The sequence below is a fragment of the Manis pentadactyla genome, chromosome 3 (genome assembly GCF_030020395.1).
Source record: "Manis pentadactyla isolate mManPen7 chromosome 3, mManPen7.hap1, whole genome shotgun sequence".
Classification (NCBI taxonomy): domain Eukaryota; kingdom Metazoa; phylum Chordata; class Mammalia; order Pholidota; family Manidae; genus Manis; species Manis pentadactyla.
In genome coordinates, this window is record NC_080021.1 from 16,759,609 (window position 1) to 16,776,877 (window position 17,269).

Genomic DNA, 17,269 nt, shown 5'->3' on the forward strand with positions numbered 1-17,269 from the left:
CTCCAACACAAGTCTGCTATGAAAGCTGGTTCTAAAGTTATACTGTAGAACGGCAAATTAAATTAAACTTGTAAAAAATGGAGGTTTTTTTAGGGGTTTTAGAAATTAAGAGTTTTTTTAGGTATCGACGTAATGGAACAGTGATCAATCACAACGGTGTTGTCATACCCATAAGTATGATTATCACAAAAAACAACATTTACCACAAAACAGAGATTACAGAAATGTAGAAAGCCAAAACCTTTAAAACTTAAAGACTGATCTAGCAGTTCTACCTCTGGGCATATACCCTAAAGTTTAAAAGCGGGAACTCAAAGAAATACTTGTGTACCTATGTGCACAGCAGCATTATTCACAATAACCAAGGGGTAGAAGCAACTAAGTGTCCATTTACAGATGGTAGATGGACAAAATGTGGTGTTTTTACACACACACACACACACGGGAATATTATTCAGCTTTAAAAAGAAAGGTAATTCTGACACACTACAACATAGATGAACTTTGAGGGCACTATATTAAGTGAAACAAGCCAGTCACAAAAGGACAAATGGTGCATAATTTCAATTACATGAGAAACCTAAAGTAGTCAAATTGATAGAGACAGAAAGTGGAGAGGTGATTTCCAAGGGCTGCGGGGAGGAGGGAATGAGGTGTTACTGTTTGATGGGCGGAGAATATCACTTTTGCAAAATGAAAGAATTCTGGAGATGAATGGTGGTGATGGTTGCACAGCAATGTGAATGTCCTTGACACCACTGAACTTACACTTAAAGTGGTTAAGATGGTAAATTTGTTTTGTGTACTTTACCACAATTAAAAATAAATAAATTTTTTAAAGAATTAAAGAGAACAGACTTAGAAAGTAATTTTATAAAATTATGCAATTAAAGAAGAACTAATCAGAACACTGATGAACTAAAGTACATGCAACACAGTACAGAAATTTTATTTTTCAGATTATTACCCACTGCCTTATTTTTCAGATTAGATATATTGCTGCCGATGATTATTTGAAACAGCTGTTAAATAATTTCTCAACCATTAAAAATTTATATCCAGTACACTTACTGTCAAATGCACCTTATTCTAGTGTACTTTCTCAGACATGATAATCCCTCTATTATAGAAAAATCTGCTGAACAATTTAAAAAATTAAATGCGTGTCAGCAGCACATATCCAAAAAAATTAAAAGTAAGGGATGTAGTTGGGAGGTTTCTGGGATGTCAGGAATGTTGTTTATGGCTCTAGGTACAGGTTAAATGAGTACATTGAGTCTGTGGAAATAAATTCACTGAGATAAACCTTAGTATTTGTATATTTTTCAACATTTTTTGAAAAAATTTCCACCTATCCCCAATTAAAAATGGTATGGCTTTCTTTAACATGCCAATACAAACATATATATTTCACCTACCGTCATAGCCTTCTTTCCAGTAAAAGGTATTCTCTTGATAGCCACCTCGTCATGGGTGTGCACATCTCGTGCCTAAAAAAGACAGAAGACCACTGTAAAAATTAACATTTATAAACTACCATGTCCAAAAAGATACCAAAACTGATTTTAAAGAGCATTAAAAACATAAGTAAATGGATAGCAAAAAGCATATCAAATTGTCAAGGAGCTGGTACTTTAGAAATAAAAATAATGCATGTTTATCTTTGAATCAGCTAGTTGAGAGGAAAAATATAGAAATTTGAACAGAACTATAAACAAACAAATAAGTGACTAGTACAAGTCTATGCTAGGCCTGTAAATGTCAAAATTTCAATGAATGGACAATTCTCTAGGAAAGAACTACTAAAATTGATCTAGAGAAGAAAATTTGAGTAAAACAGTGGTGGAAGATTGAAAAGAATACTAATTGTCTTTAAAACTGTGAGTGGAGCAGTTTCACTAGGGGAACTTCGCAGGATAAAAGGGGAGAAAAAGGAAAGCTACCCCATTAACTGTAAGGAGGCAGTCTAACCCAACAACTAAACCCTCACAAGCAGCGCAAAATAGAAAGTTAGGTACCAATCTGACTTATAAATGTAGACAAGGGAACTCTAAATAAAATTTTAAAACCAAATATTACCGGGCATTAAAAGAATATTTCATTTGGATAAAATATATTACCACAGAAATGCAAAATTATGATACAGGAAAACATTTCATAATTTGCCGTATTTTTTTACAAATCAAAGGGGGAAATATATACTTATACATATAAATGCTTAATAAATATTGAAAATGTAGAAAGAGCTCAACTCTAAATGTATCTAATGCAGGGAAGACCAAACTCTTAGAAAACCCACATGGGAAAGGTAATTCCTCAACATGATAAATCATGTCTATTGTAAACAACTATTAACTAGAATTAAGACAAGACAGCTAAAATGCTATCACCGTTACTATTTACCACTGCTATGGAATTTTGATAAAAAAATAAAAGCATAACAGAAACATAAAAGTTACTCTTTAGAAAATAAGAGCCAAATTCTCATTGTGTGTTAAAAAAAGGATGATGTATAAAGAAGGCACAAGAGGATAGCTGCAAAACATTTCAAATGAGTTCAGTAAGAAGGGTTAATCATCTCTAGTCATCTGTGGAAGAATTCATCTTCAATTCAGTCTTTAATGAATTCCCAAAGATAAAATGTTTTAATATTAGATTATGGTGATGGCTACAAAAATCTAACTTACTAAAAATCTATGAAATGCACACTTAAAATTGGTGAACTGAGAGTATGTAACTTAAATCTCAAAAAAGCTGTTAAAAAAATTAGACAAGCAGGTATGTAAATTATACCTAAATAGAGTTCCTTAAAATATATACATATATATATATTCTTTTAAGTGGGTCGTGGGAACAACTAATGACCTTCCAATTTCAATTACTAGCAGACTGGTTAAGGAAAACGTGCACCGCCTAACATAATGGGTGAAGTGGATCTGTCTGCATAAGACCTTGAATATGAATTTATTTTTCCAAAATGTTCTCTACTCATCAATCTGTGAGCCCCTTGATTTCAGTCAATAGGTCTAACCAGCTACATTCTTTTCTAACAGTTTTAATGAGATATAATTTACATAGTACACATTTCACCCACTTGAATGTGTGTAATTCTATAGGTTTTAGTACACTGACAGATGCATGGCAATATTGATCAATATGATACATATATGCAATTTACTGATAACTACAATTTTAGAACTTTCATCACCTTAAAGAGAAACTCCAAATTGTTTCATTTAAAAATGGTTAAAATGGTAAATTTTAGATTATGTGTACCTTACCTCAAATTTTTTCCCCATTAAAAAAAAGAAAAAAGAAACCCCACACCCTTTAGCTATCACTCTCCTATCCCTATTCCTCACCCCTTCAGCCCTAAGGAACAACTAATCTACTTTCTGTGTCTCTGGAGATGTGCCCATTCTGTACACTTTGGAACCATATAATATATGGTCTTTTGTGACTGGTTTCTTTCACTTAGTATAATGTTTTCAAGATTTGAGACCAGTGAATGTTGAGCATCTTTTTATGTGCTTTTTGGCCATTTGTACATCTTTGGAGAAATGTCAATTCAGATTCTTTGCCCATTTAAAAATTGGGTTGCCTTTTTTTATTGAGTTGTAAGAGTTCTTTATATATTCTAGACACAAGTCCCGTAGCAGACATATGATTTACAAATAATTTCTCCTATTCTATTGTTGTCTTTTCAGTTTTGAAGCATAGAAGTTTTACATTTTGATCAAATACAATATCTATGCTGTTCTTTTGTTCATGCTTTTGTTGTCATTTCTAAGAATCCTTTGACAAAACCAAGGTCATGCAGTTTTACCCTAAGAGTTTTATAATTTTAATGTTCATATATGTATTGAGGTAAGGGTCCAATTTCATTGTTCTGCTAAGGAGCTGCATTTCTAACTAGCACAGGAAGTCCAAAAGAGGGTATACTAAATGCAGTGTAGTCACTTGGAGTGGATTCCAGAACAGAAAAGAGCACAAAGATTGGGAAAATCAAAATAAAGTGTGTTGTTTAGTTAATAGTATCAGTGTATCAATGTTGATTTCTTAGTTTTGATAAAGGTTCTGTGGTTATGAAACTTGTAAACTTTAAAGGATCTGGGAGAAGATTATAGGGTAAACTCTATTATTATTGCAAAATCTGCAGCTCTAGTATTACTTTAAAATAGTAAGTTAAAGTGACTGTAATTTATTAAAATCCAAACTCATTAGTAATGATGATTACATTAAAATTAAATCAGATTAAAATGAGATTATTTTTGCCTATCACACACACAAAAAAAACCAACAGGAAAGTATTTAATGTCCACAGTCATGTTTCTCTGTCCCTTCAGGATTACGAGTTGTGCTAAATTTGTGTTTGTCTGAAGCTTCTTCAAGATTAGATTCTGGTTACATATCTCTGGCTGAAATATTGTGTCCTTTTCAGGGTATCATATCTGGACGCATACAATGTCTGTTCATCACTGGTTACAAATTTTCATCACCCACTCAAGGTGTTTGACTGTTTCTTTCCAATGTATATAGTTATAACCACTGTTTCCTACTTTGTATCTAACAAGCAATCTGTGGAGAGATACTTTTAAACTATATAAATATTCTGCTCATCAAACTTTCCCCCTAGTTTTAGCAACCACTGAAGATTCTAGCCCCAAACAATCTTTGCAATGATGATTTCAAAATGCTGGTTTTTCCCAACTCTACCATTCCTTTCACATTTATCAGTCAGCATTCTATTATAAAGAAAAGCCCTCCCTTTCTAACTATCTATCCATCCTATATCTGTCATGGAAATTAGGAATTCCTATTTTATTCAATGGGTTATGATCAATAGATGTCTATATTGATGCTCAAATTGTTCCAGATGTGGCCAGTGGGAGCATCTTCAAGCTGGTTCTAGCATCCTCTTGAAAGGTCCTATTTTTCATTTTAAAAGCATTTTTTAAATTTCTGGTTCAAGTTATTCTAAAGCTTATCTTTTATGATCCTTGTCCCCACAGTAGAATGAACCATTACTGCAAGAGCTCTTGATCCATGTAGTGAGGAAACCAAGATCTGAGTGCTAAGTGTGCTGCTTGCTACTAGGATATCAACGCAACTAGAATCTTACAGAAGAGAGATAGGAATATATATATTCCTATATATAGGAAATATATATGTCATGTAATTAGTTCATGTTAATGTCACAAATTCCTATCCAATACCTATCTAGTCCCACGTGGTTCTTCCTTACATTTGCCAATTTCCTATTTCTATCATTCTTTTCAGTTAGGATGTGAGTCCACAATGACATCAAAATTATTCACTGCTCAATCTTTTAACACACAGTTTCAGAACTGTCACACCCATACCAATATGAAACAAGTTTACAGAGAAGAGTTCAAGATTTGTTGGCAGTTTCCTCTTCCCAACCAGACAGAGGGTATACACTTAAAATACTGTGTATGAAAGTTACTCGCATTAGTTTTGGTTTTTACTCCAATGTGGTTATAGCCCAAATACAGTTGGATTCATTGTTCCTGCTTGCCTATTAGTGACTACCCCCATACATAATGACAATTTTAACTTTCAAATATACTAAATATTTATTATCAAAAGAGGTAAAACAAGTTATCATTCTATCCTCTTTCTACTTCTTTCTATTCCCCACAACTATCACCATTCTGTATCTTGAATTGTTGGTTGCATGGCATATAACTTGTCTAATTTCATCAAACTGTACATTTAACATATCTGTATTTACTGTATATAAATTACACTTAATAAAACAAGTCAACTAAAAAATACTACTGACACACATTGAATGGCTACATGACAGGGATTTTTTCAACAGGGTTCTCTTATTGGGCCCATTTCTAAGAGGCTGTATATTTTTTTCCTTTTTTATTCTATATTTCTCCACAGTAGTATTAAGGAGAACAATGGGAGAAGCTTACATTCAGACAAAACTGTAACACAGAAAAAAGGTTGTTTATGAAATACCTGTTTTCTGAGTGTCTCTTCCCTTATTCTGTGTCCAATCCAGAAATCAAACAAACATAACCTACATCACACACATACATAAAGCATGCGTAGACAAAAAGACTCTGCAAGGATGTTTATCTAAACAGCAGCTGTCTTTGGGTAGGAAAATTGCAGAGGGAGTTTCTACTACCTTATTTTTACCTCTAATTTACAAATGAGAATTAAGTGAAAAGTTCAAACTGTTAAGAATTTGGAACACATTTTCTCTTTTATTCTTAAGGTACCCATTAAAATGAAAAACCTAAATCTGTAATACTACCAAAATATTAAACATCTATACAAAACTTGTTGCTGAGAAAAAAAAGCATTCTTAATAAGAAGAAATAATGAATGAATAGTAATGAAATATGTGTATGAGACTATACCTAAGTCAGTGTTTTGTTACATTTGATTCAATAACAATGTAAGTCATAGAACTGCTAAAGTAGTGTAAACAACATGGAAATTAAAGCCGAATATCTTTCCCATTTTTTCAATAATCTAAGAAGCTCAATAAATAAAATGATCTTTTTATATTACTGATTTTTACTCTGCCAGGACTGGATATTAAATAAATGCTGGTCACTGACATTAAGCCTTTAACACTTACAAAGAACACTGTTCCATAGCCTCCCTGGCCAACTTTTCTGAGATCTGTGAAGCGCTTCCCTGGATCTTCTTTGGAGAAGAGTTTTGCAATCTCAGGGTCCTTCAGGCTCTGTGCTTGGATAGTTGACGACATCCTGCTGGGCAATCAGCTGGCTGATTCTAATTTTATGCTGCTCTCCCAACCCTTGGGAAATCGGTATGAATGAAGCCACGTTGGCATAAACAATTGGAGATAAAAAAGAAAAGAAAAAAGGAAAAGCAAAAGTTGTTAAGGACAATTAGTGTATCATTTTCTGACTACATATATACAATTATCTTAGACGTGGAATTTCACTGAAAAAGTGTTGCCTACCAGTGCAGGACTCTTAAACCCAGCTCATCATCACAATCACCTGAGCTGCTTTAAAAAAAAAAATTCCCACTATACATAGTATGTAAGTACATACTATACATACACTTCTAAAGATTAGATAAATCTTTATGTACTGGAAGGCTTTCTGTAGCAGTACTTAAAGATTTATCTAACTCTGATGCAATAAGCTCATCAGCAAAAGAGATAATACAGTACGAAGACCATTAAAAACATGCCCAACAACTCAAAATGTACCCATAATATGTTTCTAACAACAGGAAGATTCCCATCTATTAAGGACCTTCAAATGCAAGAAAATAGATAATAGATTTAATTCAGTAAGATTTCTTTTCCTTTCAGATACCACATGGCAGTGTTTAATCAACTCTAACACAGACATTCCTAAGAAAAATGCAATGGAAGAAAATAATGAATTTAACATAGATAGCTAACTGTTTCCTCCATAACCTGATTCATATTAAAATATGGCCTTATCATATCTGCTTCATTATGTAAGTAGATACACTACAGAATTCCCTGGTGGTTCTGGTATCAGTTCCTTTATATCAGATTAACAAATTTAAAAAATGGCTGCTATAAACGAGAGGCTTCAGAACCTGGTTCTAGAATGACACTGTATAGATAGGAAACCTGACAACAATTATTTACCAACTATGAACTTGGGTAGCCTCCTTTTCTAAGTCTATAAAATGAAAGAAATAACCTACCTCCTACAGTAGCTGTGAGGGTTAAATGAGTTAATAAATGTTAAGTGTAGACTAGTACTCAGGAACAGTAAGCAGTACATTAAATGTTAGTTAACATGTACTCCTTAAATTTACCAATTAAAATTAAAAACTACAAAAATTGATTTCATTAAACTCATAAGGTAAAATAAAGCTCTAGCCAGTTTTCTCCATGCGCAAAGCATATTTTTAAAATTTTTTAATGTTTTTAATTTTATTAATTTCAAAAATTTTTTAAATGACAGAGAATTTTTTAAGCCTGTCTCCTTTTTACTGATGTCAACTGAACCAACTATAATGCTTATTAATAATTTCAAACTATATAAAACACATTTACATATCTTTTGCACTTCCCTAAACTAATACTACATTGCACTAAAAATTCAAATTACTACTTTGTATTCCTTTTCTAACATATTAAAGGCTTCAACAATATTCTTCACTTTTACCAATCACACGGCTCTGGAAGTTAGTTCCCTGGAACAATGCTTCAATTAAAATTCTTCCAAGTATATGTGACAACAGGAAAGTCATATAACTTATCACTCCTAAAATGAGGAGATTGAACTAAATTCTATATAAACTGTACCTATTTAACTAATACACCTGCGAAAAACAAAAAGCCTTCAATGTACCTAAGACCTTATTTAAAAATTTGAAATATCACATTATAGTACCTTTATTACAAGCATGACTTAACCTAAAATTTTGTAAAAATTTTGAAAAGAAAGAAAAAAACATTACAAAAAAAGAATACATCCTTAGAAACTTGTGGAACAGTATCAAATTGTCTAAATTTCACATTATAGGTGTTCCATAAAAGAAAAGAAAATCTTAGTTTTTAGATAAAACAATTCTTACTAAGAGCAGAAAAGATCTCAGCTTTGACAAAAACTTAAATTTAGAGAATCAAGATGCTCAGCAAACCCCAAACAGAGCAAATTCAAAGAGTTTAGGCCCAATAAGGCGTAAACTCAAAATCAGTAACAAACAGCTAGGCCTGATAAGCCTAAGCATGTCATAATGCTAAAAAAGCAAAGATAAACTAAAATTTGAATGATCACAGAATTCTCATAAAATACAGTGGAGGCCATAGAATGTTCAATAGTGTCTTTAAAGTGAGGAAAGTAAAGAACTGTCAACCCAGAAGAGAATCCTTTATCTAAGCAAAAGATTTGTGGAACGAACTAAAAAATAATAGAGAGACAGAGAGAGAGAGAGAGTTAGATGGTGGAAAGCTAAGATGATCTGACCTCCATTAAGGGAAATGTAAAATATTAAAGAAAAGAAAGCTAAAGGCTATATTAATGCCAGATAAAATATTCAGAGCTTCAGAGCTAGGAAAATTACAAGGAGTAAAGAGGTACATTACATACTGTTATGATTTCATTCATGAAATTCTAAATGTATACTCACCTGACAAGAGCTTCAAATTACACGAAGCAAAAATTGATACAACTGAAAAGAGAAAAGTCTGTAACTAGAACACCACCACCACAGACCAACACTACCAACCAGCAGGTCCTAGTGACATTCCAGTATGCAGCCTGGCCACAGAATGCACATTCTTCTCAAGGGTGCATTATGACATACACTGTGAGATCATATACCGGGTCATAAAACTAATCTTAACAAGTGAAAAAATTTCAATTCACAGAAAATGTTTTCTGATAAGAGGGTAGTAAACTTAAAATCAGTAACAAAACAGTTATAAAAAAACAGAACCTCAAGTGTGGAAATTAAATACACCTCAAGGTAACCCACGGGACAATAAAGACATTTCAAGGGCAAAGAGAAAATATGAAATGTGTGAAAACAGAAATAGAACATAAAATTTACAGGATTCTTACACAGAAATTAAGGCTCTAAATCATAGAAGAAAGAAAACTCCAATGAATACTCTAAGCTCCCATCTTAAAAATCTAGAAAGAGAAAAGCAAATAAAATGGAAGCTAAACATAGAAGGAAATACTAAAGAACAGAATGGAAATCAATGAACGTAGACAACAAAATCAGTGAAATCAAAAGCTAGTTCTTTGCAGGGAAAAAAAGTCAATAAAACTGAAAGAACTCTTCCAAGCTAACCAAAGAAAACAAGAGCAAATTACCCAAAAGAGGGCATATCACTATATTCCTAAAGACATTAAAAGGATAAGGAAACACAATAAACAGCTCTAAACTAATAAATTTGACAAAATAGCTGAAATAGGCAAATTATATGGTAGTGGTAGTTATAAAATGCCAAAACTCACTCAAGAAGGAATAGAGAGCTGCCTCTCCCATCCAGATGACAAACTGTGGTGGCTCAAGCTCAGACCTCGAGGAGGCACCGGCCTCCACTGCCTCAGCCCCTGCAGCACGGCCCTCAGCGCACTGCTGCCAAAAAGAACAAGGCAGTGACAGTACGGGTGTTGGGGCTGGAGGCGCAGCAGGGGGCATGGGATGCACGGCGGCGCAGGCTGGAGAGCTGGCTGAGCTGAGCGGGGAAGCTGTCACTGGGCGGTGCGGCATCCTCAGAGGGGGCCGTGTCTAACGGCGTTTACCCTCTGCTCAACACTGCCCATGGAGCAGTGAGGCCGACGGTGTTCAGCACACCTTTCGTGGACTTCCTGATTGCAGCTGGAGGCTTCCACATCCCTATTCCCGGATGTAATGACTGGATACTGCCTGAACCGTGCTGGCTTTGAGGCCTTGAACACACATGGAATTCAGCTCATCTCCCTAGCTGCCCATAAATTCATCTCAGATATTGCCCACGATGCTCTGTCACACCACAAAATGGAGTACACTTAACCATGGAGGAGTTGACCCCTGCCCTCAGTGAATACAACATCAGTGTAAAGAAGCCACACTACTGACAGGATTGGTTTGCAGATGGCAGCGTGACAGGTGAGACAGAGGCCTCCACCCAAAACCACATATAGTATGAAAATATAATTAACACAACTAATCCTGAAAGAGCAACAGGAAAGAAGGATCTCTAGGAATGAAAGGATATTGAGAGAACTGTGTGACCAATGTAAACGGAACAATATTTGTATTAGAGGGGTACCAGAAGAAGAAGAGAGTGAAAAAGGTAAAGTGTCTTTGAGGAGGTAATGGCTGAAAACCTCCCCAATCTGGGGAAGGAGATGGTCTCTCAGGCTGTGGAGGTGCACAGATCTCCGAACGCAAGGGACCCAAGGAAGACAACACCAAAACATGTACTAATTTAAACGGCAAAGATCAAGGATAAGGACAGACTATTAAAAGCAGCCAGAGAGAGTAAACAGATCACACACAAAGGAAAGCCCATCAGGCTATCATCAGCCTTCCCAGCAGGAACCTTATAGGCCAGAAGGGAGTGGCATGACGTATTTAATGCAATGAAGCAGAAGGGCCTCGAACCAAGAATACTCTAGCTGGCAAGGTTATCATTTAAATTTGAAGGAGGGATTAAACAATTTCCAGATAAGCAAAAGCTGAGACAATTTACCTACCACAAACCGTCTCTACAGTGTATTCTGGAGGGACTCCTATATATGGAAGTGTTCCTAAGGTTAAATAGCTGTCACCAGAGGTAATAAAAATGTACAGAGAAAGAGTACAGAATGCGATACCCAATATATAAAGAATGGAGGAGGAAGAAAAGGAGAGGAAAAAAAAGAACATTTAGTTTGTGTGTGTAATAGCATACTAAGTGAGTTAAATTAGACTCTTAGATAGTAAGGATGTGACCCTTGAACATTTGGTCACCACGAATCTAAAGTCTGCAATAGCAATAAGTACATACCAATCCATAATCACCCTAAATGTAAATGGTCTGAATACACCTATACAAACATGACTCAGAAATGACATGATCATGTTCAAAATGGCCAGAATAAAACCCTAAATTTACTGCACACGCTAAAACAAACAACACACACATACACACACCACTGGAGAATGTGACAAATTCTAAAGGAAAAGAAAGGACAGATGCCTATTTGGAGATGCCTCATGTTGTAATTGTCACATAAAGACTTTAAAGCAGCTATTATAACCATATTAAATGTGGTAATGCTTAATACTCTTAAAAATTGTCTAAAAGTCTAGCAGAAAAATAAAAGTATAAAAAAAGATCCACGTTAAAAAATTTAGAACTGAAAAATATAATTACCAAAAATTACAAAAGACATTGCATGGGCTCAACCACTGAACAGAGATGATAGAAGCGTCTGTAAACTTGAAGATAACAGAGCAGCAGAAATTATCTACACTGAAGAAAAGACAGGAAACAACATTGGAAAAAATGAATACATCCTTAGAAACTTGTGGGACAGTATCAAATTGTCTAAATTTCACATTATAGGTGTTCTATAAAAGAAAAGAAAATCTTAGTTTTTAGATAAAACAATTCTTACTAAGAGCAGAAAAGATCTCAGCTTTGACAAAAACTTAAATTTAGAGAATCAAGATGCTCAGCAAGCCCCAAACAGAGCAAATTCAAAGAGTTTAGGCCCAATAAGGCATAACCTCAAAATCAGTAACAAACAGCTAGGCCTGATAAGCCTAAACATGTCATAATGCTAAAAAGCAAAGATAAACTAAAATTCGAATGATCACAGAATCTTCATAAAATACAGTGGAGGCCACAGAATGTTCAACAGTGTCTTTAAAGTGAGGAAAGTAAAGAACTGCCAACCCAGAAGAGAATCCTTTATCTAAGCAAAAGATTTGTGGAATGAATTCAAAAATAGTAGAGAGAGAGAGAGAGAGAGAGAGTTAGATGGTGGAAAGCTTAGAGAATCTGACCTCCATTAAGGGAAATGTAAAATATTAAAGAAAAGAAAGGTAAAGGCTATATTAATGCCAAGATAAAACATTCAGAGCTTCAGAGCTAGGAAAATTACAAGGAGAAAAGAGGTACATTACATACTGTTATGATTTCATTCATGAAATTCTAAATGTATACTCACCTGACAAAAGAGCTTCAAATTACACGAAGCAAAAATTGATACAACTGAAAAGAGAAAAGTCTGTAACTAGAACACCACCACCACAGACCAACACTACCAACCAGCAGGTCCTAGTGACAGTCCAGTATGCAGCCTGGCCACAGAATGTACATTCTTCTCAAGGGTGCATTATGACATACACTGTGAGATCATATACCGGGTCATAAAGCTAATCTTAACAAGTGAAAAAATTTCAAATCACACAAAATGTTTTCCGATAAGAGGGTAGTAAACTTAATATCAGTAACAAAACAGTTATAAAAAAACAGGACCTCAAGTGTGGAAATTAAATACACCTCAAGGTAACCCATGGGTCAATAAAGACATTTCAAGGGCAAAGAGAAAATAATATGAATTGTGTGAAAATAGAAATAGAGCATAAAATTTACAGGATTCTTACACAGAAATTAAGGCACTAAATCATAGTAGAAAGAAAACTCCAATGAATAATCTAAGCTCCCATCTTAAAACTCTAGAAAGAGAAAAGCCAATAAAACGGAAGCTAAATACAGAAGGAAATACTAAAGACCAGAATGCAAATCAATGAAACTAGACAACAAAATCAGTAAAATCGAAAGCTAGTTCTTTGCAGGGAAAAAAAAATCAATAAACCTGAAAGAACTCTGCCAAGCTAACCAAAGAAAACAAGAGCAAATTACCCAAAAGAGGGCATATCACTATATTCCTAAAGACATTAAAAGGATAAGGAAATACAATAAACAGCTCTAAACTCGTAAATTTGACAAAATAGCTGAAATAGGCAAATTACTTGGTAGTGGTACTTATAAAATACCAAAACTCACTCAAGAGAAATAGAGAGCTGCGTCCCCCACCCAGATGACAAACTGTAGCGGCTCAGGCTTGGACCTCAAGGAGGCACCAGGCAGAAAACACGTTAGAAGACAGCAAAACTTTGTACAACTAACTTGCCACAGGGGACTTTAGAGTGTGAAAATGGGGATGAGGAGGTGAAGGAATACAACAACCAGTAAAATCTGGCGATGAGATGCAAGGAATGAGGGGCCAGGAGGAGTAAGATGATAACCAGGTTTTGGAGGTGGGAAACTGGTGGATGATACTGCCATTTACTAAGAGACTAATCCCAGAAGGAAATCAAGGGGAAAACCTCTCTCTAGAATACACTGAATTTAAGCAGCATAACTTATGTGGACATGTCGAATAGATGACTGAATTCATGTGTGTGATCTCCGATGAGCACTCTGGACTAGAAAAAAGGATTCGGGACTCTGGCATAAAGACAGTAATTCGTTATAACCAGAGACGTCATCTCTAAGAAAAAGAGAGCGCATTGCGAGAAAAGAGTCACAGAACAGTGGGAATATCAAGATTTAATGGGTAGAGAGATGAAGTCCAGTCCCCCAAGGAGACTAGGAAGTGCCAGAAACTCAAAGGAGAAGCAGACATCTGTCATCAAGAGAGTTAAAGGAACACAGCAATCCAGAAAAGAGGGAGTTATCAATAGCAGAGAAGTCAAGTAAGAAAGGACTGAATAACATCCTCTGGATTTTTGACAAGTGTATAACCTCGGGCAATTCGCATAACTCTGTCAGCCTTAGCTTACTTGTCTACACAAGCATGTTATACTATCTACTGTACCCAGTTCTGAGGACACATGTTAATGTGTATACAGTACCTAGTACAGTACTAAGCACTAAAAACTGCTCTATTTTTATTGCCACATAACTTATGAATGTCAGACAGCCAAGTCATGGTAACAAAAGCACAGGGGTTGAAAGCATGAAACTACATGGAACCAATGGCCATGAGGCACAATATGCAGTCTGGAAAGAGAACCAGCATAAAAGAATGATAGTCTTTCTCCTTGTCTTCCACCCCTCCAATGTTTCCTTTCTTCTTCCTTTTAAATGCAGCTGATAATGCATAAGTTCCCAAGAGCCTATCAAAAGGCCTTTTCAATCATATCTAGTATTTACACAAAGAATTTTTTTTGCAGCCTTTTACCACAATCATGAGTTGGTAATATAGATGCTATGTTCTTAAGAAGGGCAGCTTAAATTCGTAAGTGGTCCACAAATAAATGTTATATAGAAATTAAGTCTATCGATCAGTGATTTCAAAAATTCTTCCAACAGTTTCTGAAACGATAAGCCAGGTAATGTTTATCAAATGATATATTCTAACTGCATAATTAAAGAGACCTTTGAACAACCGACCTGATTTTCAGGTTGGTTTTCACACTGGCACACTAATAGTCACAGAGAAATTTCTCAGATGTATGTGGATTCCTGTCAAGGATTAGGTTCTACCCTTTCTTGCTCTCACCTCCTCAAAGATGTGGGGCAGGCAGAACTGAGAAAACTGTTTCCAACACTTGGATTTCTAACATAAGAAACATTGTGTTTCATATAAAAGAGTTGCAGTCATTTTGTTTTCCATATCTAAACTATTCCCATCGCTCTAGCATATTTCTTTCATAGTTTCTTTGCTTTAACATTGACTTTGCAACTCAATGCACAAAGCCTACATAATATTCCCTTCCCTATCCGCTTATTCTGTGTTATATCCATCAAATTCTAGGTTCCTAGGAAAGTCCTAACTATTGAGGATCTTAGTTTTCTTATGCATATTTAGATAATCTTCTCTTTTCTATACAACTCAGCAGTGGCTGGTGATACAGAAGTTTATCTGGTGGTAAAGAAGCATCTTCCATTAGAATCTAAACAATCAAAGAAATATTTCTTGCTCTAGTCTTTGTGTGAGAGCATGTGTGGAAGGGAGACAGAGGGAGGACGGATACACATACTTGGCAGTACCTATCCTGAAAAAAGCAAAGCCTGGAGAGGAGAATGGGCAGAGCTAAGCTTCTGGAAGCCTTTTCTTTCTGAGCATTCTGGACCATTAAGACCAGCCTTCAGCAACTGGTAAGTGGCCCAGCTACAGGTGGCCAAGGAGAGGCTCTAAGAGCTCCTCTTCTAATTCCATGTATTCCCTGGGTCCTGGATTCTCACCCACCATGAAGTAGAGGACCTAAATAACCAAAAGAATAAACTCACCACTTCTGTTATAATTGGGAAGAAAGGGAAACGCTAGTTGTTTCCTTCCTTCTGTTCCTCAGTATTGTGGGGTAAAATTGCAATATTTCCAGAATCCCTTGCCTGGCCTTAGTCCATTTCCATATTAACAGGTATTTCTTCCCGCAGCCTCCAAGACAAGGGGTGGAGAGAAGCTGTTTTTCCCTCCCCTCTGCTGCTATTTGGTCTGGTGCCTATCAGTCGCTGGGGCTCCAAACTCGCAGGTACCCCGGGACAGGGTGTGGGGGAGAGGTGAGTGCACCGGGGCGGGAGAGGCACAGGGAGTGAGACCAGCTGCCTGGGAGTCACAAACGGAGCCGGGCCTCTTGTGACCAATAAATGGGATTCTCCCACTTTACCCTTTCCCTAGAGTTCTTTCGGCTTCACGGGTTTCACAATTTTATTCATCTGGGCCGGGAACACGCTTTCCCTGGATTCACAAGTATCCATCAGAAAACCTACTTAAGATGACTAGGAACTTAAAGAAAAAGGCAAAATATCTATTTTGGGAGTACTACGTAATTGTCTATATCCATAGGCTAACTTCTAATGTTTCTAAGTGCACCATGAGGATCCTAATAAATAGTAAGTGTGCCTTCAAATAATCCCTCATCTTCATACCACACCACAAATCTACAGGAAAGAATGAGGGCAACCCGTGAAGATGAGGCGGGACCGTTCCTCAGGTATCACGCCTCACCCCACACAATGCAGACTACGGGATGACTAACACTCAAACAGGTTGTTAGTGCTCCTTGTCCTTCACCTGTTCTTTCCTCCAGGCTAGCTGCCTATCACTCTCTGATGCTGCTCAATAATTAATATGGCTTCCTCATATTTGAAATTACTTCCCACTGCTAAAGCTATCAAGTTGCCTTTCACCTTCCAATTCATATCCTATGAGAAAGGTTTCCTGACTAAATGAAAATGAATTCTACCCATCACTAGCCAAATCAAAAAGCTGTTGTTTCACAGGAAAATTAACAAAATAAACAAAACAAAAACCAGTTACGTGCTTCATAGTTTATAGAGCATGTTTTAGAATAATTTATGTGATTTGATTAACTTACAGAGCGATTAACTTCCTCAAGCTAAACATCTGAAAACATAAGTAATACTATTTCACAATGCAGTGTAACATTACAGCATTAAGCCATTTATTGTGTGTTCATCTACATTTCCACACTTGGTAGCCACCCTGTAAAATCCAGATCATCTAGTCATGACCTATTTTCCTTGATTCCCGCCCACATTTTACTCACAAGTGCTAAAGAAGGCAGAAGCCAATGAAAAAATACCATCTTATATTGGGGTGATATTTTAAATATTATAAATCAGCTTTCATATTGCTTTCCAATTTTATTTCACAACAACCTTGTGCACGGAGATTCAAAGAAGCAATATTATCTAAATGCTTACTATGCAAAGCCTCACGTCCTGTGATTGCATGAGGTAGTCTACCTACATTATCTCACCTAATCCTCACAATAGTCAGGCCCAATGTCACAAAATTAG

The 17,269-nt window shown here is 35.8% G+C and overlaps 1 protein-coding gene and 1 pseudogene across 1 annotated transcript in view; one reads left to right on the forward strand and one right to left on the reverse strand.

Annotated features, from left to right (window-relative positions):
- The window catches only part of LOC130682814 (serine/threonine-protein kinase TAO1-like), a 187,297-nt gene that overhangs the window by 106,284 nt on the left and 63,744 nt on the right, over window positions 1-17,269 (reverse strand). The window contains exons 4-5 of the mRNA XM_057497752.1: window positions 6,626-6,808; window positions 1,419-1,490 (exon numbers count right to left, since the gene is read on the reverse strand). Of these exons, the coding sequence (XP_057353735.1) occupies window positions 1,419-1,490; window positions 6,626-6,757 (204 nt within the window). The 5' untranslated portion in view covers window positions 6,758-6,808. The remainder of the gene's footprint in view (window positions 1-1,418; window positions 1,491-6,625; window positions 6,809-17,269) is intronic.
- On the forward strand, window positions 9,624-10,595 carry LOC130682812 (transcription initiation factor TFIID subunit 10-like; annotated as a pseudogene).